This window comes from Glandiceps talaboti, chromosome 2 (assembly GCF_964340395.1).
Source record: "Glandiceps talaboti chromosome 2, keGlaTala1.1, whole genome shotgun sequence".
In the NCBI taxonomy this organism is placed as follows: Eukaryota; Metazoa; Hemichordata; class Enteropneusta; family Spengelidae; genus Glandiceps; species Glandiceps talaboti.
In genome coordinates, this window is record NC_135550.1 from 6,325,278 (window position 1) to 6,352,792 (window position 27,515).

The 27,515-nt window shown below is 37.1% G+C and overlaps 2 protein-coding genes and 1 pseudogene across 2 annotated transcripts; 1 reads left to right on the forward strand and 2 right to left on the reverse strand.

The window, feature by feature from the left end:
* Positions 1 to 4,821: 4,821 nt before the first annotated feature.
* On the reverse strand, positions 4,822 to 8,551 carry LOC144453693 (alpha-tocopherol transfer protein-like). Its single transcript, XM_078145024.1, has 4 exons — positions 8,173 to 8,551; positions 6,830 to 7,023; positions 5,799 to 5,909; positions 4,822 to 5,085 (listed from the first exon to the last, which is right to left on the reverse strand). Exons 1-4 carry the CDS (start codon positions 8,549 to 8,551, stop codon positions 4,822 to 4,824), a joined length of 948 nt encoding a protein of 315 aa, XP_078001150.1.
* A 2,838-nt stretch (positions 8,552 to 11,389) lies between these two features.
* On the reverse strand, positions 11,390 to 13,057 carry LOC144453369 (myelin P2 protein pseudogene; annotated as a pseudogene).
* A 3,704-nt stretch (positions 13,058 to 16,761) lies between these two features.
* On the forward strand, positions 16,762 to 26,690 carry LOC144451344 (uncharacterized). Its single transcript, XM_078142158.1, has 6 exons — positions 16,762 to 16,940; positions 17,844 to 18,031; positions 18,649 to 18,717; positions 20,403 to 20,705; positions 22,297 to 22,408; positions 23,816 to 26,690. The coding sequence occupies exons 2-6, from the start codon at positions 17,876 to 17,878 to the stop codon at positions 24,004 to 24,006; spliced, it is 831 nt and encodes a 276-aa protein (XP_077998284.1). The 5' UTR covers positions 16,762 to 16,940; positions 17,844 to 17,875; the 3' UTR covers positions 24,007 to 26,690.
* The last annotated feature ends 825 nt before the right edge of the window (positions 26,691 to 27,515 follow it).

Sequence of the window (27,515 nt, forward strand, 5' to 3'; positions counted from 1 at the left end):
TGATCGTGGGATCCGGCAACTGTAGAATATGTGGGAGCGCGGGGAGGTGCCAAAATCACAGCTTCATAATACAGTACAGCGAGTCAAGGTAAAAATTGATCATGAAGGGTTTTGTAAATATGAGCCCCCTCCCCCATTCCCCGACCCTCCCCACTTGTAATTACTGAAGGCTTCCTAATTGTTGTTGTCATTGTCATACCGATGTGAAGTTGTTATAGCATCGGAAGAACTAAAGTGGAGCGAGAGAGAGAGAGAGAGAGAGAGAGAGAGAGAGAGAGAGAGAGAGAGAGAGAGAGAGAGAGAGAGAGAGAGAGAGAGAGAGAGAGAGAGAGAGAGAGAGAGAGAGAGAGAGAGAGAGCCAACCAGCCTGACAGACAGACAGACAGACAGACAGACAGTCAGACAGACAGACAGACAGACAGACAGACTGTAAACTTAATGGTATTTTTATGTTTGCTATGATCAGGAACACAATGCCCACTGAATATAGTTTTTCCTCTTCGTTAACTTTCCGCTATGATCGAAGGAAGGAAACTGTGCGAAAAACAGTCAAAATGATAGTTTGAAAGATAACAAATGACAAAACCGTAAACATGTAAAGGGGTCTAAAAAGCACCTCAAATATAAAAGATACATAGTACAAATGCCATCACTTACCTGTAACTTGTCTCCTGTAGTCTCTCGACATTAGAACACTGCACTTCAGAGAGGCAACTGAGTTCGAAATAAGGCTATGTCAACATTGCAATGATCATTTATTTAAATGCTGACAGGACAAACTAACATCCATCAACAGGGATGGATGACACTATCCTGGCTTCTGAATCAACAGGCCCGTGTCAAGGAGTACTGTCGGATGTCAAACAGTTGGCGCCAAATATCTCAGCTCTATTGTTTCGAAGTTTCTAAGTATACTTAGTAAGTATAGGATATCGATCTTGTCGTAGTTATGCCGTTTGCACGTGTACGTACTCAATTCTATTGTGTCCACCCACCCTTCGTACGTGTATTTGATTGAAATAGCAAACTCTTCGAAATGTTGGTCCACGTACTCGAAACCACGATGCCCTTCAGCTAACACTTTTAAATGTATTACATTCATATTAAAAGAAAGCAATATTACATCTTTCACTGCATATGCCACACAGGACAACCAGTGTATATTGTATGTGTATAGTATAATCTCAGATCACATACATTGTTTAAGCTTGATGGTCCGAGGTGTAATGTATCGTCATTGTCCATTTCATGACATACGCACGACGAGAATATCAGCAATGAAACGGAGTTACCAGTATCATGCAAATGCACTTTAGCCCCAAGTTTGCCAATGATCGGGGATTCGGTCGAGTGCCTTATTGAACGATCGCGAGCTGATTGTTTGAATACACTTGGCAGACAACCCTACTTTTATGTGACATGTTGATAAACCATCTTACATGTAATATATCAACATCTTTCTCCTCTTCAGTCTACACCGGTTGAATGTCTTCATCTCCTCAGAGCAAAAGAACTTTTAAGGAATTATAATAGTGTCCGTCAGACGAAAAGTTACGTTTTACTCTTTCCCCAAATTTAAACTGACTGTTTTTTAACCCAAAAGTAGTTATATTCATATATAGTCAAGTATGTCTTATCATTATACATGTTTCATTAAGTTTTCCGAGGAGCATTACTAGTGGGGTCGGTGATGGACGAAAACTGTCATTCGGCTTCTAATTGTCACTGTGGGTCTTAGCAGAGTTCATAGGTTTTAGATATGCAATATACGAGCAAATTTTCTTGGCCGACTTACCTTAAACTTCAAAAGTTTTGAATATCTCATTAATCAACTTGTCCGGACAAGTTACACAGTAACCTTAACCCCAAAAAGATTTTTTGTATGTGTGGTCTGAGCCTTAACATGTATGTATTATGTAGACAACACTTATTATTGGCTGAGCATACATGTAGTGAAATGTTTTGGTAATAAAATCAGCTAATATATATATTTTGAGCAATTGCCCCCCCCCCCCCATTGTTTTTTCAATCGATCCCATTATATTCCTTTTAGAAAAAGTTAGTAAGAGACCTATAGATCGGACAATACACGTAAGAGTTTTATTCATTCACAAATTCGTAAGTTTACTGTCAAAATTCAATTTTAGCAATTTGTGTCGATTAAAACACGTGATTAAAATGTTACCTGGCGGGTTCACTTGCGTTTTCAATCAACTAGACAATATTGCTACCATTGTAGTATAGCCGGAAGAGTGTGGCATGTATGTACATGAACATGACTATTAGTTGGTATTGTCAGACGTTGGCGAGATAGAGACTCCGACGTCGTCAATGGTGTTTACCTCAGACCACTAGAAAAAAATTATATTAAGGTAATTACTTGGGCGTGAAGACTACAACGTTTCCTTCCACACTTCCCTTTGATGTATAACCATTGTAGACTTTAGACTTCTTTATGCTACAATGTCATTATATCCGAGTTATTGTTATCATATTATTGTTGTTTTCATACATTGTTCTCGTGTGTCCTTCAAGTCTGTGTACACGAATGGCGACTCATTTCGGTATATAGCCCTACTAGTATATGAATCCATAAAACAACTTTTTCAAACGAGAATGCTCGCTTGCCATATTCAGTCTTAACTTTAGTTATGTGTCTAGTAATCATTATTGGCAAACCTAGTGTTGTGGCTGTGGGGAGAATTTGATAATTTAAACATAGTGGTAAGAAAGCAAAGACCACCACACGTGATGATAGATTTGTACATTAAAATTGCTAGTTGACGTTTTTATCTAGCCTGAAGAGTAATCTAGCCTACGCTACTGGTATATTTTCAAAGGGGTTTGAAAAAGGCCTTTGTATTTGTTTACAATATTTATTTATTTTTGTTTACTTTTTATTTTTTTGTTTATTTTTTACAAATATTTTCCCTACAAGGTGTCTTGTAATAATATAATGTAATAATTTGCAAAGCTGGTGTTGTTTTTTTCTTCTTCTCTAAATCATTTTTTTAATTAACTGTTCTTCTAATTAATAGAGACCACATTGGCATCCACACTAAGTCCAACCAGAACCTTATATATTTAATATATCCAAACCAGTTCAATGAGATCCCTGGCTACTAGAATCATAGACAGTGCAGTTGAGGGTAACACTTCTAACTTCTTGGAGGTGCGTCTTGGACGGTGCCGTAAAAGAGGCCGTACTGTGGTTTACGACGATGTTTGAGAGGAGCCAAAACAGCTGATTTCGTCTTTTTTGTGCGTTCAAGATAAGCTTATTGTGATCTAGGAACGTCTTCACATGAGCTATTCCCTTGCTAGCACTCTCTCAATATTCCAAAAAGACTTATCTGCTAACAAAATTGCTGTATCGTAGGCATACATCATAACTTCAGTCTGGTTTAATAATAACACAAGAAATGACAATCGTGAAAATTAAAAATAATGATTTCTCTTCAGAAATAAAGTTGAACACGTTTCTAATCTCAGTAAACAGGTTCATAAGGTTGGAACTTCAATAATATAGTAATGTTCTGTGATACCCAACCAGGTTACTTTCGTTCATGTCTATGTTTCGACAACGTCACCTTCCCCAAGACAAACTGACGATGATTATTGTTCACCACTAGATGGCGCTGTGGTGAATAAAGTGAAGACAGTCCATGCCGCACAGTCTTCAAATAAGCTGAATTGCTTTGTTTCGTTGTATGAGGTGTTGAGTGTTGCTGGTTTTTACTTTGCTCAAAGGATGGTACATGTATTATTGTTAAAATTGTATCTCCTTGAAAATATGATTATGCGTTGACGAAAACTATCAAAAAATACTTAAATTTAGTTTTGATATATCTTTTTACGTGAAGACTTGAAGGACTAACACCTATTTCTGACATTGGGATTTTTTGTGAGATGGACAAGCGAAAATTTATTTTAAAAAAGAACTAAATCAAAATATCATTTAGGATAGCGGAAATAATGTGGTAGCGTTAGTCCTTCAAACTTACAGGTAGACTAACGTGGGTTCCACGTGTACAAATAGTTATTGTATATCAACATTTCTGGTGGAAGGAGGAAGAAAAGAGTTCATAGTTGTAATTGGCAGGTCAACATCGATCATCGACCCTAGCTAAACCCGTCATCCCTAATTCCTCACCACGTGATCATATGTTGAACAAAAACAGATTGAACTACATGTATGTGTATGTACATATACATTCTAGCAAGCCAGTGCACATATACTTCTACTGAAGTTAATGAATAAGAAGGACGATGTCGTAAAGAGGCCTGTGGTTTTTTACGACGTTGGTACATTACATAGGCCTACTGTGAACGTAATTAGATAACAAGGTTCGATTCACTTATAACTGTGCAACAAAGGGTCACACTTGAACTACGGTCACGTTGCACTACAAAATATATTAACCAGGTGCAGCCAAAGAATCGATTTTCTGAATCCAATCCAAAAATCCAAAAATACTTCATGGACTATGTTGACACAGTTTTTAGTTGTATTGACGATTAATAGTATAAAGTGAAAGCTGTTCGGACGAATAAACTCTTGATCAGAAAACGTTGCCACTGAGGGCGCTGTCACAGTACGACTAGCTCGGGGATGTTACGAATCCGCTTTCGGTTCCTGTACATGTGTAGCTACTACGTACGTCATGTACATAGTTATGACAATGTAGTTGGTATTTTTAACATCGCAACGATGAAAATGTCACTTGCTTTTTTCAATAGTTATTATATTTTTTTTTACTTAGGAGTGTATAGATTCTTGATGTTGCTCTTAATCACCTGACAGTACTAGTTGTGCTGCCTCTAGACGTCCAATTTTTTGAAGCTACCGACAAGACCCATGTTTGGATCTGCACCACCTGCTGCAGTACCAAGTGCAGTCTCTTTTTTGACTGGTCCAAACTCGTCATTGTTGTAAATACATTCATTTTCCCACTCCAGTAGTTCTTCCATCCACTCTACGGCTCTGGTATCGAAAGAGGCTTGATTTCCCCCAAAGTCAGTGGGTAACATTGACGATGGCATCTGCGTGTGAAGTGTTCCAAAATCGTCCCCATGAACGTGCATCTATATTTCAAAATAAGAACGATTTAAACTTATCATTGCGTAAATTCTTGACGCACCGCTTTGGAAATCAGAGTCGTTTAAGCTGCGAGTACGCAGAGTTTACTGTATGTATGATTTCAGCAATGTATATAGAATTATCAGGGCTGGAACATACTCAAAAGTCAGAGCATATATTTCTGCTGAAGCAACGAAATGTGGATACGTTCTGGACGGTGCCGTAAAGAGGTCTGTGGTTTGCGATGTTGGTACGTTCTGGACGGTACCGTAAAGAGGTCTGTAGTTTACGGACAGCCAGCCACCAAATCTTACCGATCTGTATATGTTTAAATGTTACAGTAACAAAATGTGCCTATAAAGACCACAAATAGTATCAGAGCATTTCTATACGTAGACACATGAACTCTATAGTACAAAGTTACGTTGTTTGCGCTATTTGCACCGGACCAGTGTGAAGGCCTAGACTGTATATGGTTTCGGTTACTTATGACTAACCACAGGGTGTTAGTTATCTGTGGACTAACTAAATCATTGCACATAGAATGCATGTACTTGTACTTCATAGAGGTACCGTTTGATATTTTCAAATTATATAGAAACTCATTTCCAAGTTGAAGTGCCCCATCGGCCGATACAGATATCAGACTATTTATGCCGATTAACGGCGGATAATAAACTTATAATCGTCGGGTTATCGATTAAGAGTTGATACTTACCCTCTGTCTCATCTTTTCACTCATCAGTGGTCTCCAAAGTGCCATGCCCGCTTGAAATATGGCAGGTGTGTTAATAAAATGAAACCCCTTGATTCGCATCGGCATGGCATTCTACATTTAAAGTACATAAAAAAGATTATAGAGCTCAAGTGTAGCAAATATAGAAGTATCGTGTTAGTCTTGTGAACCGATGAGGGCACATCGGTACCGTACACGGGAGGTGGCCTCGACAGATTTTGTGTATAGCTGCTTCATCTCAAGATACTGTTGGACAATTTAGTTAAGCCTAAGCTAGTGAGGAAAGCGAAATAGTCAAGACTGCCTGACCGATTGCCTTGGTATTTTCTGGGAACATTACTCCAGATTGTCTAGTCGGGAAATTGCTCAAAACAAAATGATCACGCCATATAGACTCTGATACAAGGTGTGGGGACCTCGAAATTGTCCAAATTACTTGGCAATTTGGTGGGGTGTTTTATAACACAACAAATTGGTTATAAAGAAAATGTGATTTGAGATTTTAAAAAATATTGAACTCCAACACGACTGGGTAGACAATGCTAATATACGTCGAGTTGCTTCGCCCTCACCGGTGCATGAGGGCGCCCCGTTACGGCGTACTATACAGACTCGATGCAAAATTGCCATAACTATGAAAAGCAAACAAGCACTTCAAACTTCTCGAAATAAGGTTATACGATTTGTCTCGGATATGATATGCCACCAGCTTGAACCAGCTCATTTCAAAGAATTTGGATGGCTCACTGTCGGTCACAGGGGTTCATGTAATTATAAATCTCAGTCATGTACATAGAGTTAGTACAGGATTGGCCCCGAAATATCTATCCGTTTGTTTTTAATAGTTATGTATACAGAACTAGATCCAGTCCCTATTCTATTTTTATTCCAGGCGGCGCTCGGTTTTATCAAAATAGTTTTGTTTATACAGCCAGTGTTGAATGGAACAAATTACCAAGTAATGTACATTCATCGAATTAGCCAAGGAACTCGGAGCGAGTGTCATGGATTACCTGTAGAATTGATGTATTCATACGGGCAAACGTTGGGCCAATATGTACTGCTTGTTTCATACTGTACTCAGCGAAATCACCCATGATTACAACACCGTTGATTTGTGTTTCTTCTTCCTCCAATACACGCTCCGTGGTGATAACAGCTGCACGCAGCGAATCTACGGACGGGCATTTATCCGGGTTCCATTTCCCTACGAAGAAAATAAAGATACACAGTGTGAAGGGTATCCGAGACCATGGATGTAGTACTGAGACCTAACCCCTACAGTGGCCTGGGTGGCCAACCACGTCACGTGGAAAGGTCATTTACCGGCACCTACAAAGCGCGCCTACAAAGGAACCCGAGGCTCCCCAAGATCGGAACATTGTAGTTGAAGTATTGCACGAACTGCGGTTTTTCTTCTAAATGTCGTAAACTTTAATAAGCATTTAATTGTATTCATGTTATTATTGATTTATTTTGGTGAACTTCAAACACTACTGAATACAATATATAAGAAAATCACCGGGGATAACATAAAAGTGCTGGTTAACTTTACTTCCAACGTGTTTCTATAAACAAAAAAACAAGAGGGCTTCAAACCAACTGCATAACCTAGTAAGCAAGAAATCAACTTTAACATGAGACAATTCAAAACACATTCAGAGAGAGTTGGTACACTGTAGCTGCAAACAAGCGTACCCGGATATCGACAATGTCAAACAATAAGAACTCAAACTTTGCACAAGTGTCATGTACCTCGACTCTTAAAATAGAAAGAGGAAGAATGTTACCAATTCGAATCATCAAATGTATTGTTTACCTAATACCACGTTGCCCCTAACAACCGATCAACGTGACCTGGTTTGCAAAATGTGAATGTGTGTGTATTATATAAGAGATGGGGATGATGTAGTTGTTGCAATCATGAATTACAGCTCCGTACGTTACAAAACATTTCAGTATCTCTGATGTGGTACGTACGGTACTAGACTGCAATGAAACATCGAGTTTCCTCTTTCAAGTGATATTCAAGGGCGACACAAAACGTCGCATCTCACACAATATAGAGTGGACCTGTGTCGATCATCATCCTAAACCACTTCGACTTAAATTCAAGTGTTATGCCAGTATAACGTCGACACTGTGACTTGTTTCATTTTCATATTACATCATTTTTTATTGATCTACTCCTAGTCTGAAATGTAAGGATCTACACCAGCAATAGGTTTGCATACTGAGCCACATGACACACATATTGAAACATTATGATCTGGACAGTATGCAGCAAAAATACGACAGTCATCGAAAGATAGTAGTTTTGCTGTTTGTATTTTGATAATTATTGTTGTCCTCTTACCTGGCCTGAATACCAAAACTCGTCTCCCCTCGCTGTCTCGGCCTGGTAGACAAGCATCCATACCACCTTCCCATACGTGTTTCAATTGTGACGGACGTAGATCATCGAACACCTGGCGATAGTCCCGTCTCACTTCATAGTAACGACACAGCTGATGAAATGCTTTCTTCAAGTCAAATTTCTTTGCTCTAAGAAACCGTAATAAAAAGGCATCATCTCTTCTAAATCTTATATCTGGCCTAGTATTCGTCAATGAACGGAGCGCCTGGATGCTGTCACGACGTGTTGAGGGGTTTTCGTTCAATTCTTTCTCGGCTTTGGCCTGCAACTCTGCACTCAGAGTGCAAACATACGGTTTGTTGTTGTTGTTTGCTAGCATTTCGTAAAGGTAAGATTAGAGGCAGAGATAGAAACGTTGATGACCGTGATGACAGTAGGAAGAAACAGAGGTAGCAATATCGTTACGTAGTACTTTCGATCTTCACGTTGTCAGACCATGTGATAATTTCAACGACTTATTACGTAACAAACAGGTGACAAATTCAAGCGCAACAAAACACAATGTTGTAGATTAAATAAGACCTTGGGAATTTTCAACAATGCGATTTGAATATGTATGATTTTGTTTAAAAACCTAAAGGTACAAGGAATAGAAAGTATTTTTTTCTACTATTAAGTTAAACATCTATAATATCGCTGTAATACCGTTATCAACGAGACTTTACTTCGGAGTGTTCCATTGTATTACACCTTCATAAAATATTCAAGACGCATTTGCCATTACTTGATGCATAGACACTGTCTATGCTTGATGTGCTACGAGACAGGATAAACAATATGCGTGACCCCCGCTGATTTGACACGGATGGTGAGTTCTGAAATAACAAATGGACAACAGGGAATGAACAGAGAGCTTATTTTATTTTATTTACTAGTATTTTTTTTTACCAAATTCTTATTTTAAACCTTTTAAATTTGCTAATTCGATTTTACGCAGTCTCCGGCCTGAAATCATCAGATGTCAGCCATTGTCAATCGACGTTGGCCTGAAATATTGCCTCGACAACTGCGCAGCTATCGGTTTGAAATATTGCCTTGATAACTGTATGTGTTCAGTATTTAGTAATAATTAGTTCTTGCAAGCCAACATACAGACATGAAATTTGACAAATAAAACCCTGTCGGGTGAAACGTTAATCTCAGGTTCAAAATGCAATTTGAACTCTTGGTTGTTTACGAATTACATACATATGTACTATTATTTGATTTACCATCCTAATATCGTACATTACTTGACATAGTCCGTCTTCTAGCTGTAACAAAAACTTGATGATAGTTTAAATCTGTACTGGCTGCAACTGAAATATGTTTTGTTCATCAAATAACCAAAGACATTTTCACTAAAATTGGTCACTTACTCATGAAAACAAACTGCATCTGTTAATTAGTGGTCAATATTATCTGTAGGTAGTGTAGTGGAACTAAAGTTTAAATCTTTAGCGAAACCTCGGTTTGAATCTGTCACCACGTTCAAATTATAGTTATAACTAGAGTATGAGTTTTCGATCAGACAACAATTTCATTGAAACAAATTCATTGGTCGATATTATCCATTAGCAGTACAAAAACTGGTTGAAATCGTGATCGCCGTTGAGGGCGCGCTGATTTTTGGGTGCGGACAAAAAAGTGATTTAATGTCATGTATACAGCTACAAGTACAAAAACCGTTTACCCACAGGTTATTCAATATTTTTCACGGCGTACATTATCAAATACGAATAAGTTATTGAACGTATAACAAAGTATTTTTAAAAAAACATAAAAACATTCCAGCTTCAGCTAGTGCAGCTTTAATACACAGTTAGACTAATAGCCCGAATTTGGTTGTTTAAATTTTACTCCAAATAATGCATAATTACAGTTAACCTCTCGTTGACTACTTTAGTTTTCCAATGGACCGGTCTATGTAAATCATGGATGCGTGGAATTTGAAGCAAATGCAAAGAATGTTTTGTGTGTACATGGGCAAGAAAGTCTGAAACACTGAACAAATGAATTATATCATCAATACGGAATATCATCTTTTATTCACTCATTATTTCTTTATTTTTTTCAGACCATCAAAAATGTCACGTGTAACGTTCACTCATGTCATATATTAACCCCACGTCGTGCTAAGTACGAGATGTCAAGTATATTGACAGTTTGATCGTTATTACACACCAATGATGAACGACTTATGATGAATGTGATTATGGCTGACTGACTCTCCAGAGACATGTCATGCTGAAGAAGGATGACGTGACAATAGACACCGTTTTATTATAGTTATAGTTATTCAAATGAACATTTACATAAAGGGCTTAGAGCGATCTAGAAAGAAGAAGCAGTGGTCAAATGTGATCATCAGTGTTCTTTCACTCGCTCAATCTTAGTTCCTAAGTGGTTTAGTTAGGCCTAGGGATGGTAAGGAGAATATGCCACCTCTGTGCTCTCCATTCATTCCAAGTGTGCTTTGTGAAAAACATTTTGGCGCCAAAGTTAGTTTTCATGCTCCCCTACGAAAATTATGATATGACATGAAGGATAATATGTGAATCTTACTCGAGTTCCCCACTCTTTTACCGGGATTCTAATACCATTGCAAACGATTTATTACGTTGCCATGGTTACATGTGTACATGTTCGAAATGTATTACACTGTTACAAAACTAATAATGTTTCCGTTGGATCAGCATTAATTTCTGTAGGCCTATTTGTGTGCCAGGCTTCGTCTGTATCACTCATTCTTTGTCTCTCTCTCCTTCACTTCTGTTCATTCGCCTGCCTGCCTGTCTGTCTCTGTCTGTCTGTCTGTCTGTCTGTCTGCCTGCCTGCCTGCATGCATGCATGTATGTATGTATGTATGTATGTATGTATGTATGTATGTATGTATGTATGTATGTATGTATGTATGTATGTGTGTGAGTGTGTGTGTATGTATGTATGTATGTATGTATGTATGTATGTGTGTGTGTGTGTGTGTGCGTGTGTGTGCAATCATGTATGTCTCACACACAAGAAAAAAATTCAAAATATTAAATGACAAGAGATTGGCATTGAGATCTTAATATGTTTATATTTAAAAGAGAAAAGATGCAGACAACAAAAAACGTTTACATTAAATCACTTATTTAGAATACTTAATGGTAATATTTGGTCACGTATGGACATCAAGCAGTTTTAGTTATGAATGAAATGTCAAGTATGAAATTGTCACAAACACTCAACTGAACGCAAATAAAACGATGTGCTATCTTCCGAACAGACACAATATGATTATAATAAATATGAATGACTAGGGACCAAGTTTGTCCCGATGGTCCCCTATATTACTCATGTCAAATTCGAAATAGTTATAGGTATTCATGCAGCGCTTGACTTTATAGCAAGTATTACCTTTCGATGCCTCGGAATTATATCATTGACTGTAGTATCATAGTTAGAAGTCGTGATGATGATTTTTAGAGAAATGTAAACAGACTTTCTATTCACGCGAATAATTCATATTTGATGCCACATGAGGTTACTGCTTGTCACCGCGGCCTACTTTTTTCAGCTATATATTAAATCTATTGTTAGTTTTGTTGGCTTACGTGTGAATCTATGTGTATGGCTGTGACTTGATAGTACTATAGTAGTGCACACGATACAAATACTCCTCGTAAAGAGAAATGAAAATGTCGGTCAGTGTTGAAGTTAGCACTTCAGACATTACAAGCAACGTTATGTAATCCAATATGGATACTCATATAAAATGTAGGCCTACTATATCATAAAATGTTTTTACACAAGATTTCGTATCATATTCATAAACCTTAGACGACAATAAGCGCCCTTAAAATGGATGCAATGTGTATTTGGGTTGGATTCATGAGAGGTTGTAAGGCAGTTAATTTTGACGCTGCATTGTAAAATGGTAAGACCAGCACATATTACAATCTCCGCTCGCGCTATTCATTTCAACAAATGGTGTTCAAGCAACACATCGATATCTCAGAACAAGTTGAGAAACTTTACATCAGCGTCGCATCTTCTCCTGTCAGTATACATGGTATAGTGCCATTGAGTGAAACGACTACAATCTTGCTATAATAGTAGCATCCTTGTCTTGGAACGGTTGAAGTTTCAGAAATGTGATGAAAGTTGACAGACGAAACCGGAAACGGTGACGACAGAGCATGCAATGTACGTGGAAAATCCAATGACATCGCTGTAAGCTACATTTATATATACGACTCATGAGCTGCGTTTGTAAATACGTTTGCAGACGGTATCACCAATAGCACACGTCATGATCATTTCACCATTCACGATTTCTCTTGTGATGGTGTGAGGGACGTCTTTATCTTCTTCGTCCTTGAAGACAAGCTTCCCATCTTCAAAACTCGCTATCACGTTCCTTTTCGCGCCAGTGGGAGACATATCTTCGAATGGCTCTCCGAGCTTAAATTTTTGAACATGAGTATTGAAAGGTATCTGCATTTCGATAGTAAATTCGTCGCCATTTTGAGTGACCTTACACGTTGGGCTCAGCAAATTTGCAGCCTTTCTCATCGCCAAGCCAACGCCCATCCCTTTCATATACTCTTCAAAATTGTCACTTTTCACCAGTTTCCAGGTACCACAGAAATCCGCCTGTGTCGCCATTTCAGAGTTGTTATGTTACAGTTACTGTAGTGTTTTAAAAAAACAGGAGTCGGCAATGATGAAAGAGAGATCCGTGCGCTGACTGAATGATGTCGGGAGAATAATAGATGTTCTGTGAATAGCTACTGATATGCCTACTTGAATGAACTGAACAGCGATGATAGAGCCCGTGGAGCTATTTTGTGTATGACAGTTATCCAGTGCTGTAAAGTGTGACCTGACCACAGAACAATCATCTATATATCGTAGACATAACCTAACGATGTGTAATCGGTCAGGGTGTTAGTTTTCCATTGGTCTGTATTTAATTACATTTAGGTCTGATGTAGGTACTTTTACACCGTGGTAAATTACTTTAATTATTCGCCATAATGCAATGCTTGGCTAATCACCCGTGAATATATAGAAAAAGCAGTAATATTAATTGGGTTCTGACACACTTTCGTTCCCAATTACATTGAATTAACTAGTCGTGACTGCTCAAAATTTTTTGACATACATACGTAGAACGTGTTATGATGTTTCAATAGACATACTACGAAGAACAATATGTATGCATGTAGCTGTTAGTCTATCCTTTGTTTGGAAAGTAACGGTACACGAGAACCATATACTTTCTTCCTCCCGGTTCAGCCAGTGAGTTAATTCCAAACTCATTCGAAAAGTGAAAAAAAAGGGTGAATGAACTATGTGAACATAGTTTGTAGCTTTTTTGACAATGAAAGAGGAAAGTGAAAGCTAATCAGTACATGCACATGTCCTCCCGTAACAACATTTCACGACATGTCTTCCAACTGGATCCATCTCTCTCTCTCTCTCTCTCTCTCTCTCTCTCTCTCTCTCTCTCTCTCTCTCTCTCTCTCTCTCTCTCTCTCTCTCTCTCTCTCTCTCTCTCTCTCTCTCTCTCTCTCTCTCTCTCTCTCTCCCTCCCTCCCTCCCTCCCTCCCTCTCACTCTCTCTCCCTCCCTCCCCCTCCCTCTCACTCACTCACTCACTCACTCTCTCTCTCTCTCTCTCTCCCTCTCTCTCTCTCTCTCTCCCCCTCCCTTCCCTCCCTCTCATTCACTCACTCACTCACTCACTCACTCACTCACTCACTCACTCACTCACTCACTCACTCACTCACTCACTCACTCTCACTCTCTCTCTCTCTCTCTCTCTCTCTCTCTCTCTCTCTCTCTCTCTCTCTCTCTCTCTCTCTCTCTCTCTCTCTCTCTCTCTCTCCGTATATCGACGTATCCCTCACTGTCCTCTCCCTATCATCCTAGTTAATGTACAGATACAAACCAGTACAGATACAAATCCAAGCTTTCGTTCAACATTTAAAACTTGCTAATTGACAACTAATGAACAGATACAATATATTTTTACATAAGTAACTGATCAATTTTTTAGTGAATATATATTTGGTTAAGCTTAATTGATGAAAGAAAATATCCAAATTGCAGCTAGTGCAGGTTTAAATTCTTATCAAATTCCACCCTGATTTCTAAATTTAAATGCTCAAAAATGTCCGCATTGCGGATATAGATACCTTTTCATTCTCCCCCTTACAACTTTTGCCGCTGAAATACTATCTGTACGTATATATGTTTTTCCCGTCCGACTGACCAATACAAGAAAATCCCCTCCCATTGAAAAACTGAGTACGAGCAGCTTCGTTAGCTTCACCTGTTCCTTGGTATCCTAGATCATCGTATAATTTCACAGACACAGAATTTTGCTCTTAAAAAGTGAAAAGAAAAGAAAAACAAAACAAACAAACAAACAAGACAACATTTAAATACATGAAATGAGAGAGAAGAAACTGAGCTGAGCACCTAACGGAACATCAAAATGGTGAATTATAGTTTCAGTTACAACTAATAAATGCTGGTTTCATTTCATTTGGTATGATTTATATTCTGGTCTGCCTGTACATCATTTAACACCATGCTTTCCAGCGAAGACATATCTTGTGCAGTCATATGTACTGTACATGAAATACACCGTAAGCAGTAGGCCCAATCGATCATACTAACGTTTTAGCCAGAGACACTTTACTGTTTATTCTATATGTTCAAATGAAACTGAATAGTGTGTGTGTGTGTGTGTGTGTGTGTGTGTGTGTGTGTGTGTGTGTGTGTGTGTGTACGTGTGTGTACCTTTAGTATAAACAATCATTCTCGCATCATAAATTCAATTTGTGTCATTTGAAAGTCAAAATGCCAAACTAGGCCTACACGCACTATATATACAATATATCAAGAAATCATCACTAAATGTCAGTCTGTAAGCTGCGACGTATCTTATTTACAGACTGACTATAAAATATCTAAAATCAGTGAACGTAAAATTTCGGAATTTGGATCAGAATATTGTGTCGCTTCTATTAAAATGTGTGGGTCGGTGTTTATTGGCACGTAGGCTTACAATGTATTGGCGCCTCTTACATAGTATATAGGCCTATTTTGCCGTAAATACAATTGTCAAATTAGAATACCGTTATTCGGAACACTCCGTTCTTACAGGTATTACAAACTAGTAGGCCTCGAAAAACACGCAAGTATACAATCTTTGTCAAATGCGATGTGATGAGAGATCATCGAAGTCGAAGCAGACCACGCTAAATATAACACAATAAATATATTATCATACTTAAACATAAAACAGAAAGTTTATGTTACCCAAGTTGAGTGCTGCGTGCATATATGTTGACATGTTTTATATTTTTAAACTTTATAGGCTATGAATATACCCTATGCAGGGGTCGAAATAATGAAAAAAATTCGCTTGTCCACTGGGCAAGTAAAAAACAAAAAGTACTTGCCCAAATCAAAAAGTGCTTGCCCATTCCAAATACTGGGGTATTTTTGTGTGGCATACAAATGCACTGTTGTGATTGATTGGTTTTTCTTTTGTTTATTATCAAAAAATGTCACTTTGAAAGTTTCTGTGGGTACTGAAAAGTTCTCTCCACAATAAACAGGTGTCCTAAATAATATTAATTTTCATGGCCTAATTAATATTCTTACTACAGCATAGTATACAATTTTTTGTTCACTTGTAAAAAGTAGTTGTTAAAATAATGTTTTCAGCACTTTCATAAGCTATCAATATAAAAAGTATTTCCTTTTCCACGATGTCAATATATTTTCTTTCCTTCCTCATCCACACCAACTATTTTTCTCCCAGTATGATTTGTTTATATTTTCCTAGTAGTATTTTCAAATAAAATGACTGTTGTAAAATTTGCAGTTGATTCAAACACCCAAAACCTGAAAAATCATGCTGTAATTTACTATTGATGAACAATATTCAATGAGTCACTGGTCATTCCAGGTATGTTTTCTTGATAGAATAAGTACGTCAAGGACAGCTGGTCCAGATTGTTTTGAAAAGTGATCAGTCAAGAAAGACGTCTTCTCAATATTGCTACAATGTTATAATTTTCCAGACTTGTTGGCACCATGGTACAATGTATCCAAAATCCTATCAGACATGTGCAGTGTCTGATAAGTACAGCATGAACACATGCAAAAACATAAGAAATTCTCCTTGCCCCTTCGGACAAGTACTTTTCAAAACAACTTGCCCAAGCCTTGAAATCACTAGTTGCCCAGGGCATGGATGTAGTAGCCATGCCCAGGGCAAGTAAAAGGCCATTATTTCGACCCCTGCTATGTGAAGTAGGGAACATCAGGTCGAATACGCCCTACCTGGTACTAAATCATAGTAATCTGTCTTTCCTTGATGTTTGAAATACACTAAACTGAAACTGTACTCGATTTACAGTCCGTCAGAGAACAACATTTGAATAATCCAGCAACCATAAACAAATGAAACTGGTTGGTGGCGCCCATCAAGTGAAAGTGACTCATGTACATATACCCGTACTTATGACCTTGAGTGACCCACGACGTCAGCCATGTTAGGTTCTGTTGTAGGCGTTGCGTAGAATTCACACTCGTTTGCAGTAACCATTTGGATACAAGTACCGTGGCCATTCAGAGTGGTAGTTGATGGTTAAATCTTGAACTTGAAGGTCGGAAAGATAACAGAATTGATATTGTAACGAGGGAGATCCCGAGTATTTCTTGGTAAGCATATTCGGATATGTAATATTTACACCGGGTACTTGTACTACCAGTACTACACGACTACGGGGAGTCATGTCATGAGTTCGTGTTGTCTCGGTCTCGATTCTGATTAATATTCATCACATTCGTTATTCGTACACTAGTGTATTCAGATTTGTATATCCTAGTATTTCGTCAAACTTGTGAGTCCAGAGTAAAACATTCAGAACAGTGTGAACTACATAACATGATAATACATATACTCCGTCGACATGCAGACGTTGGACTTCCTTGTTGAGTCCAAGATCACTTGCTTTGTAATGTAAGTTGTAAGATACTGCGATTATTTATAAATTTGAGTTTACCATTGCATAAATAACGACTCTCGTATTAAAACTTCTGATAAAACATAAATATTTATACATGTCGCCAGGACATTTGTATTTTGACCTTTCACTTTAAGTCGCAGTTCTTGTGCGGAGACAGCCCTCGAGACTCAGTTTTGCTTGTCAAATACTAGTATGTGATACAAACCCGGAAATGAAGAAACACATGAAGGTGTAATATTAGTAGTGGATGGGTCTTCGGAATGCAATCACTTTAAAACGTCAACAAAAAGCTTAATATTTCGACCAATTGAACATATCAGGCAGCTTTTACCAATCTCTTCAATACACCCTGGTTGCTGCACTGACATGTATGTGGAATAAGTAACAGAAACTAACATTGTCCATGGGCCCTCGACAACCGTGGAGGGTCTATTCATTGTCTAAACATTGTAATAGGAGAATTTATTGTTCATACTTTTATTGCATGACATCAATATGTGCATCAATTAATCATTATATCTACTACAATCAAGTGGTCATTCTATCAAAAATACAATTTGGTGCTTGATAAAGTTTTACTGTTTTTTTTCTGTAGAGTGACTGAACTGAAAGCAGGAGCTATACAGAATGTGTAATTGCAAAGTGTCAGATACTACTCTCAGGAAAATTGGATTATTTTTAATAATCCTTGCTGTAATTGCAATGATATTTGGTGTGATATGTTTATCTGTTTGTATATCATCTGTCAAATATGGTGCTGGGCCTCTTTGGACAGGTGCTTTCGTGAGTATTGCATTTTATTGTCAAATTTGTGTCCACCCTAGATGTGTTAATTAGCACTTAGACCACTAGAATAGTGAGATGAGCATGAATCGTTAATCTTTAGTGGCGGTGATAAACATCTTAATCGCCAGATTGCATCCACCTTCAACAAGCGTAAACGAGCAGTTCATGAATTGACCTTTACTGAAGGTGTCAGCTGAAACCCTGGCTAAAACATGAACACTATTTATTAGCACACTCTCAACTTAGTCAAATTGAAGTGTGCTAGGGAGTCAGTACACTGAAGACCCTTTAAGTCATTTACAAACATCTTTATATATTTGTATCTCTCTCTCTCTCTCTCTCTCTCTCTCTCTCTCTCTCTCTCTCTCTCTCTCTCATGTATTGGTTTTGTCTGTTTATTGTTTTATCCCAGTTTTGGCCTAGCATAGCACCTCTGAACAATTTTAATTGATATATTTGTGCTTTATAAATCATTTGATTATTTTGATATTCTATATTTGAAAGACTATGCCTGCCTTGAAAATTAAGTGTTATATATTTACAAATAAATATACTGCTTTGACATACCTTATTGAGTAATGTTCCTTTGCTTTGCATATTATTGTCTTTTTTAGGTTGTGTTTAGTGGACTATGTGCCTATAAAAGTGGACATACTGCAGATGAACGCTCAAAAAGATGCTGGGTAAAGTCACTTTGATTTGTTTATTTATTTATTTATTAGAATTAATGAAATAGGTCCGTCGAAAGAAAAATCAAGAAACTATTCAAGTTGACCCAAACTCATGACAAAAGGTTTATTGATCATAAAAAAGGGCTACAGATTACAAAGCAGTGTTCCTTATTGAAAATCCTTAAATTTGAAGCCCAATGTTTGAATCTCTTTTCCTAATAGTAGTACTATTTGATCATTTAAACCAGGAGGACTAGAAAAGATTGTTCCTTTGTTCATAAAAAACTATTTCTATGGCTATGCCAACAAATAATTTTTCTAGCAACAACTTTTATTCTAATTTGCCGTGTCTATAAATACACAGGCAATGAAAATTAAAAACTGTTAAACTTAGAGCAGTATTATTATTAATAGCAATTACTAAGTACCCTCTATTCATTTCTAGTATTTAATTAGTACTTTCTGATTTCATTGTAAACTAATTATGTTTTTCTGTACATGGATAGACTAGTTAAAATGACACAGTCTATAACTATAATTAGAGGCCCAGTTTTAGGCTAAAATAGATATGTACAAAATGCGCATACGTAATGTATGCTAAAATTTACTTGGTAAAAGCAAGTCATGAGTTCAGTGTGAGATTTGGCAATCCAGCCTATTGGTACAGTTATGTGAGTGCTTACTTGGGGTATTTGCGCAAGTGCTTGCAATGTTCCCTGCAGCCATAATTTCATGAGCGTAGCACGTGAAAATCAATGTGAAGCAGAAAACCCTGCAAGCACAAATGGAAATATACCCTGAGTACCCACCACACTGGAAATCATGCAGTATGGGGTTCTGTTATTATTACACACGTTAATCTGAAACAGCAAATTTCCATACAAATTATTCTGTGTGATCTCACAATTTCGTGTACCAGGAATGATCACAGACCTATTTGCATATCATTTGCATACAGAAATATTTTCGGTATGACACTGCAGTGCAAATACCACTTGTATGCACCTGCACCAGGTCAAGTAAAAACTGGCACATATATTATATCAATTACAATATCATTTTAGGATTGTCGGTGGCTGAGTAGTTAGCGCGAATGCCTCTTACCTCTGCAGTCTGGGTTTGCACCCACCAAGTGTCAGTTGGGTTTGATTAAAATTGAACCAGGTCTGTACGTAAGAAGGGTGATGCTCAATATGACTCTTCCGATTTCCTCCTGCTTTTAACACTATGGCATATAGGGATCGTACTCATATGGTGACTGTTCAACAAATTTCTGAAGTTGTTTGGATGAATAAAAGATTATTATTATTATTATTATTATCATATGTCATATCCAAATTCCTGGTGTTAGCTCTACCATTTACTGGATGTGATTCACCATTGTCCTAGCATACTTGAAATGGAATGACATAACAATATTGTAATATGAAATGACAGTTAATTATCATATTCCACAATGCTACATTCTGTGGCCCTCTATCTCTTAACAATACAAAACAAATGAGATGAACAAAGCAGATTGCAGCAACATACTACATACATGCAATCTATGGACATTCATGCAACTGTCACACACTTTATAACATTGCTAGATTTTATTCAAATCAAGACATCTGCTGAACCCGGCAAAACTTAATTCATGTGGTACACTACTAATCAGAATTCTTTTTCTAATTTCATTTGATTTTTTTTTACAGCTTAATGCATTCCTGACATTTGACATTATTTCAATTGTGTTGACATTTGTGGGATGGTGCCTTGCAATAGCTGGGACGGCAGATGACAGTACACAATATCATCACTATAACTGTGGTAGTTTCCTGACTAGTAGTTGGGAGATCGATCGATGTGATGACCCTAAGTATGATTACCGTACTTACCAGATTAGTATCAGCATTAACTCTATAAACCTTGTATTAGCCTTCATTGAATGCGTTACAACATTCGCCTTTTCCATCGTTGCGTGCTGTGCTATGTGTAATACTCAACCAGCAGAACGAGTAAGTCTATGTTGTCATACTTTAGAACTTTTATTTTACTAAAAGTTGAAATTTTGACAGGTCCACCATATTGTTCCCTTGACAGAGACTGAAGGGTCAATATTGTATTGTGTTGCTTTGTGTTGAGTTGCATTGCATTGTATTGCATTGCAGTGCAGTGTATTGCATTGTAGTGTAGTGTAGTGTAGTGTGGCGTGGTGTAGCATAGCGTAGTGTAGTGTCGTGTAGTGTAGTGTAGTGTAGTGTAGGATGTTGACCAAGGTTAAATACTATTAATATCAAATGAACACTATAATGAGCCATCGTGTTCCACCTCTTGAATAAACTCTAACACAATCTGTAAACAACATAATCCTCTGCAAGAATGTATCTAAATACTTACAAATATTATAATAATGTTATTGATGGAATAACAGGAAGTCACGTGCCAGTTTCAGAAACATGTGATGCCCAATTCTCAGTCAAGGTCATCAAAAATACATAATTATATGAAATTAATTGAGCCATGCTTCACTGTTTGTAAGAACTTACACATATGCAACAATTTGCTTTTCTCAGCTGGCTCCATTACAGATCTAACGAGGTGAACTGTCAATAGTTCTTTGAAAACCCTATGTTCGATCACTTTCCCACTTGATTGTCATTCAAGTTCACTCGCACATATCAAACAACAGGGCCGAAGCAATCATAACAGACAACAGGTATTATCTCAGAATAGTTAGCGTTTCCAATCTAGCGTGTTAAAGTCTGTGACATGATCACACACATTCGAATAGATGCAAATACAAAGAAATAAGGTATACTGACTTTACTACAGCATGACTAGCAACAGATACGGCTTGCTTCGTACGTCGGCCAGTGTACAATCTCGGCTAGGAGTCTTCGATGCACACGGACGTCGGTACTGGTTGCTGACGAGAGAGGATGCGTTGCAGAGTAGTAGAGTCCCATAGTGTAGATCTTGATGTCCCATTGTGTAAAAAGTGTGTTCCAATAATCCAACAAAGATGACAGGTAGCAGGATGAGTCAAAGTGCGAGCCAACGAAACAAAGGACCACCCCTCTTAATATACTATGTGTCCCATGAATAAATAATTTCATATCCACAGACATAGAGATATTATTGACCAGTCCCTGTACAATTTATGCATACCACTAAAAATTACGTCTTTAATTGGGTCAACTTCTTAGGAATGCATTAATGTATGAATGAATTAAAAGCAAAAGGAAATGACATAGAAGGTGTTTAAGTGGAATAAATACAAAGGGATAAATGACCTCCACCTCACTACTATGGGGTGAAGTAAGACTTCCAGATACCAACTGTCGAATTTAGCGTCTCACTTCACATATTGCAGAATTGTTGTTCAGTGAAACAGTCATTTAGCATGATGAGCACATCATTAAGGCTCATCACTTGAATATAGACAGTGTGTATTACACTTTATAGTGACTTAATTGAGATATTATGCAAATTGCAGCTTTGTTATTTTGAAAAACAACCAGTATTTGACAACATAAAATTACAACAGTGCCTTCTCTGTTCTCAAATATAAACTGACTATCTCTCTTGTGTATTGTGTTCCTTAAGCATACTGTTGTGTACCAAACAACAACGGGTCGTCAGGCGGCAATTGTACTTCAACCAGGCCAACAGCTTGTACCAGCAGGTCATGGTCAGGGGATGATGATAGTAAATACAGGTAAGTTAACGCTAGCTGGAGCATGGTGAGAAATGAGACTATAGTGGCTGCACCAACATTTGTCACTACTAAACACAGTAACTATGCTGAATGTGTAGTAAAACAATCTTTCATGTATTTTTCCGTTTCTATGAAGAATATGTATGATCATGTACGTGAAAACTCACATACTACAGTTATTACTTAAATTATATAAAAGTTTTTAGAAATTACTAAATACTGTCGTATGTTTTTTGGTACTGGATTTCTATTAGCTGGATACCCACAAAAGCTTGATTCTTGCTAACATACTTTACAAGTTGTCATATTTCTGGTACTCAGTTGTTGTGAAGGGTGTCAACAACAGTTATGATGAATACAGCAGGTCTGACTGGATAAGTTATTTACGAGTAGTGTCTACCTTCTGCACTTTCGGCCAAATTAAAGTGTACCTTGCCAATACACTACAAATTTGCATGTGCCACTGAAAATAAGTACATTTACAGGGGATGGGGGTTGTGGTGATAAAAATAATGATAATAATAATCTCTATTGGTCCAAATGATTATGGAAATGTCATCATTGGGATGAGTGAATATATATGTTATAGAATCTAGATGATTGCTCTATATGGAGACTTGTAATCTCACACAAACAAAACTCCAAGTAGATGATTTAATGTTTCCGGCTCCCTGTGGTGTAGTGGTTAAAGCTCAGGATTAGTAGTTGGGAAGTCATATGGGTTCAAATCCCACCGGAAGCAAGAGGATTCTTGTATGAAGGAAACTAACCCAGGATGAGTTGAACTGATTTGATGGGTAGGTTGTATCACTCAGCCATGTCTTACTCACAAGACAAGTGTGAATTTGGAGGAACTCCTGGAGTGATGACCCAAACAGTTGGGGATGATAACTCACACGGGGCCCACATGTGCTATGTGTTGCCAGACCTGGGTAACTCTGGGATAGTCTTTGGACGACTGAGAAGCATTGACAGTTCCCTCAGTGATGTGATAGCAAGTATGCAGCATAGCCCTGTCATGTAGTCTCAAACCTGAAAGGGGTCCTGTAGAATTGGTTCTGTATGTGTGTCTTTATTTTTTTTTAAATCACTGGGAGCATTTCCAGGACAAATTTTTGGTATCTTAAAAAAATGATGATTTAATGGTTTCGACAACAATTACCTAGAGGATTAGGTAGACATCTGGCTCATCGGATATCTCCATTTCTGCCTCTGAATTTAGTGAATTATCTGACTGCAGTAGATAGTGCAAGCTTGAATATCAATCCTATCATAAAACAGGGTATTTTATACCAAAATCTGCACATTGGCATCACTCAATAATTCAAGGTGATTTTGTCTGATGTAAGCGCATGCTACTGTCGTGATATTACTACTGACGTGAAATCTTTACTCTTTCCATTTTAGTGCCAACCCAGCCTCAAGCAGTATACCCAGTACATCCGCAGCCAATGCAGGGTGTACCTGTCCAACATCATCCACAGGTGGCACCATATCCACTTCATCAACCACCCACCCAACCAACAGCACCACCTGTACAGTACAATGAACCACCACCAGCATATGACTCAATACACGCAACTCAAGGATATAAGTGATGTGTAGAGGGAACTTTGGATTTTGAACTAACATCCATTATTTTTTTTTTAGACCTAAGTGGCTAGAAAAGTACAAGAAATCATAACAGAAAACCACCCCAAAGGATTTGTAAGAAACGATTCTTATAAACAGTCCTTGAAGTTGTAAACATTTTGAGCAGTAAACTCTTTATTCGTTGTTTGTATGGCTGTGTTAGCATCTGAAAAATCAATTCATTTATGTTGTGTGAGCTGTTTTATAACTGTTAGCAACTTCTTGCACACTAACTAATACATCTGATGCAATTGTAACTCATCTGCCTTTATATAAATGATAAAGTATTTTAATATGAAGAATTTGAAGTAGGTTTGTGACAATCTTTTTTCCTCTTTTTGGATTTCTACCTCTGACAAACAACACATGTATCAAAACTACAAAATAGAGTATACTATCTGTTAGTGCTAATTGTTGTGTGGGTCTAGTAATTTTGACAATCATTCAGTGATTATGGATTTTGTTTACCTAGGGAGGTATACCATAATGAAATAGATATCATTTTCAGAATTCAGTCTCTTCACCATTGTATGACACTGGTAAATCCAACCTTTGGTTTACTAAGATAGACCTCAGACCACTGATCTATTGTTCGTCAATATGGTAGATTACACAAGTGGGTGATAGTGGTTTCTCTGTTGTGCAATTCTAATCATCCGGTGATCAAGATAGAGTAAACATTGTAAGTCCCAAAACAGCACTACAAGTTCATGCAACTCTAAATAAACAGAGACTCCTCCCTACTGAGACTATAACTAGACCAACATCCATTCAATAGCTTATCACTGTTGTATCAACATGTTGCAGCAATATTTTTAGTTTGTGACTATCTTAGAAAACCAAAGGTTCAACTAGGAAGGTAACATCTTGATTTGAAGTGACTCTTACAATTCAATTCAATTCAATTTATTGCAGTCGGTCTACTGACCATTGAGCATACAGTTCAAATAAATAGAGGCAATAAATGTAAAAAAAAAATAAAAAAAAAAAAAAAAAGGTTACATAACTGAGTGGAGAAGGTACAGAATAATACAATGTAATGATGACAGACAGATAACACAGCAAAATGTGTAAACGAATTACTATCTCATAAATTATAATGGCTGTCATACTTCACGTAATACCATAGTCACATATGAATGAGCATTATAAATTGATTCACATGATTGAAGATATTGAAGTTTCAGAGCTTATCCACTGTTTTCAGCGTTTCTTCATAGTTATTTATTGGTCTTGTTAGCTATAAACCATGCTGTTATATTTGTAGTTCATTATTTCTTGTGACTTCACTACATGTGTACATTACACAATAAAAAAAATACCGAGGGGATTTGGGGTAAAAACACACATACTTTTCATCATCAACCTATGGTTGTGTATTTCCTTATGGTTGTGTAGTTTTGTTTGATTTTTTTAAAGTAGTAATGCTAGACTAAGTATTGAAACTTTGGTAACCATGGCAAATTGTAAGGAATTGTACATATAACTCACTAGTACTAAAGTTTGATAACCATGGCAGACTATCGCTTACTAGCACATTGATATTAAAAGTACCTAGGGTACATCATTACAATTATTTATATGCTATGTCTGTAAGTAACAGTCTTCATTATGTTCATGATATTATGTAGAGGGGATTTGGCAAGACACAGATCAACATGAATACAATGCTAAGATGATGTATTTACAAGTTAGTATTTATTTAGATGAAAAAAGTGGTGTCACAAGTTGGACTGTCAGATAACGTTTATGAAAGAGAAGAATATGATAACTAATATTATCCATTTTAGCACCTATGTAAAACTATACCCATGAAGGGAATTATACCATACACAAGCCATGTTATACACATCAGAACAAAAAAATAATGGTTTTATACCCAGGTTCTGTGTAATGACAACTCATGTCTATGTCAGTGTGGTTCTGTGGTGCCCACATATGTGGCACAATGTTCAAAATCATTATTTTTCCTGATTTTCATACGTGTATATGCTTTAGGAGGTACAATTATAATATTCCCCAATATTTGTCTTCATTCAGTCGAAAAAATACTGTAAATTGGTATCTTCAATGCATTTAAATGGTAAAATGTAAAATATTCTGGAGAGAACTAGGGTTGCTAGATTGTTCAATTTTAACAGTCGACACCGACTAAGAATAACAGTCACTGGCACACACACAGTGCAGGATCCTGTACCTTTATGAATGACAAATGACAAATGTTCGTATACATTTCAGTAGAAACAGGCTTTTGCTGAAATGATTGTATATGCAGTTGATGATTTTAATGGTTTCAACTGTTCACTTTCCTACTTGTGAACAACCCAATCACTTGACTACTTCTACATCCCCACTGTGTACAACATCTCTATACTTGGTTATTTGGGGTCTGAAGTTGTATGTGTTTGTGTAAACATTGTCATGTACCATCAGTGAAGCTGCATACTTTCCCCATATCTGCTGTATGTTTTACCATAGGCTGTAAAATTAAATGATTTTAAAGAATAACATAGTTAAACAGTTTGATGTATATATATGTATACTATAATTGTTTTTTATATTTACACTGTAATGTATGTAACCTTTCATGTCAGAATATTTTTACTTTGAAATTTTGAAATTATTGAGGCATAAAAATTATGATGTGATGTAAATTTAGAGCTGTTTATTGAAATATAAGCATGTTGTGTTAGCTAATTGTTAGTTTGTGAATGGTTGTCTATCATCTCTATTCATTATTCCATTGACTCCCCACACCTATGTAGAAACCAACCCCATCCCCTCCCCCACAGTTGGTACAGTGGTTATTTCTGCACACATAAACCGAATTATATGTTGATGGTTAAGTGACACCCTCATAAATGTGAAACATATGATAATCTTGTATAGTTATGGTGATAGTTCAGGTTAAGCTGTTGCAATTTAACCATAGAGAATAACCAGCTTTAAACTGAATGCTTCTTGTAAGGGTAACACCATAAATGTTTGGGTCCTGCACATTGCTGGAATGCAATGTTTTTAGCAATGGCTATTATACATGATGTATCCCTTAATTGGAAAATTAATTATATCAAACTATATGAAATTGGGGAGCTTGGATAATTATCTTAATTATCGAAAAAACAGCTATTATGCAAATTAACCATTATGATTATGAGCTACATCAACAAGCTTTAAACGACACATCATAACACATTCTCTCTCACTCTCTCTCTCTCTCTCTCTCTCTCTCTCTCTCTCTCTCTCTCTCTCTCTCTCTCTCTCTCTCTCTCTCTCTCCCTCCCCCCCCTCCCCGCCGATTAAAAGTTTTATATATAAGAGTTTCCAGTAACTTGCTGCCATGTATTTGTATACATCAGAACAAGATATCCGTATTTGTCGTATAGCTTTGAACCATTATTTTAAGGAAATCACATCAAAGATATACTTTAGAACAAAAAATATTTATATAATTATACAAAGTTGTTTTAAATTG

Excerpts from the sequence above, each read along its gene's own strand:
- LOC144453693 (XM_078145024.1), bottom strand. The coding sequence starts at position 8,551 with ATGCTAGCAAACAACAACAACAAACCGTATGTTTGCACTCTGAGTGCA. Across the intron at positions 5,910-6,829 it reads TGAATACATCAATTCTACAG|AATGCCATGCCGATGCGAAT; the intron begins GTAATCCATGAC and ends CTTTAAATGTAG. Across the intron at positions 5,086-5,798 it reads GTGAAAAGATGAGACAGAGG|ATGCACGTTCATGGGGACGA; the intron begins GTAAGTATCAAC and ends TTTGAAATATAG.
- LOC144451344 (XM_078142158.1), top strand. The coding sequence starts at position 17,876 with ATGTGTAATTGCAAAGTGTCAGATACTACTCTCAGGAAAATTGGATTA. Across the intron at positions 18,032-18,648 it reads CTCTTTGGACAGGTGCTTTC|GTTGTGTTTAGTGGACTATG; the intron begins GTGAGTATTGCA and ends TGTCTTTTTTAG. Across the intron at positions 22,409-23,815 it reads GATGATGATAGTAAATACAG|TGCCAACCCAGCCTCAAGCA; the intron begins GTAAGTTAACGC and ends TTTCCATTTTAG.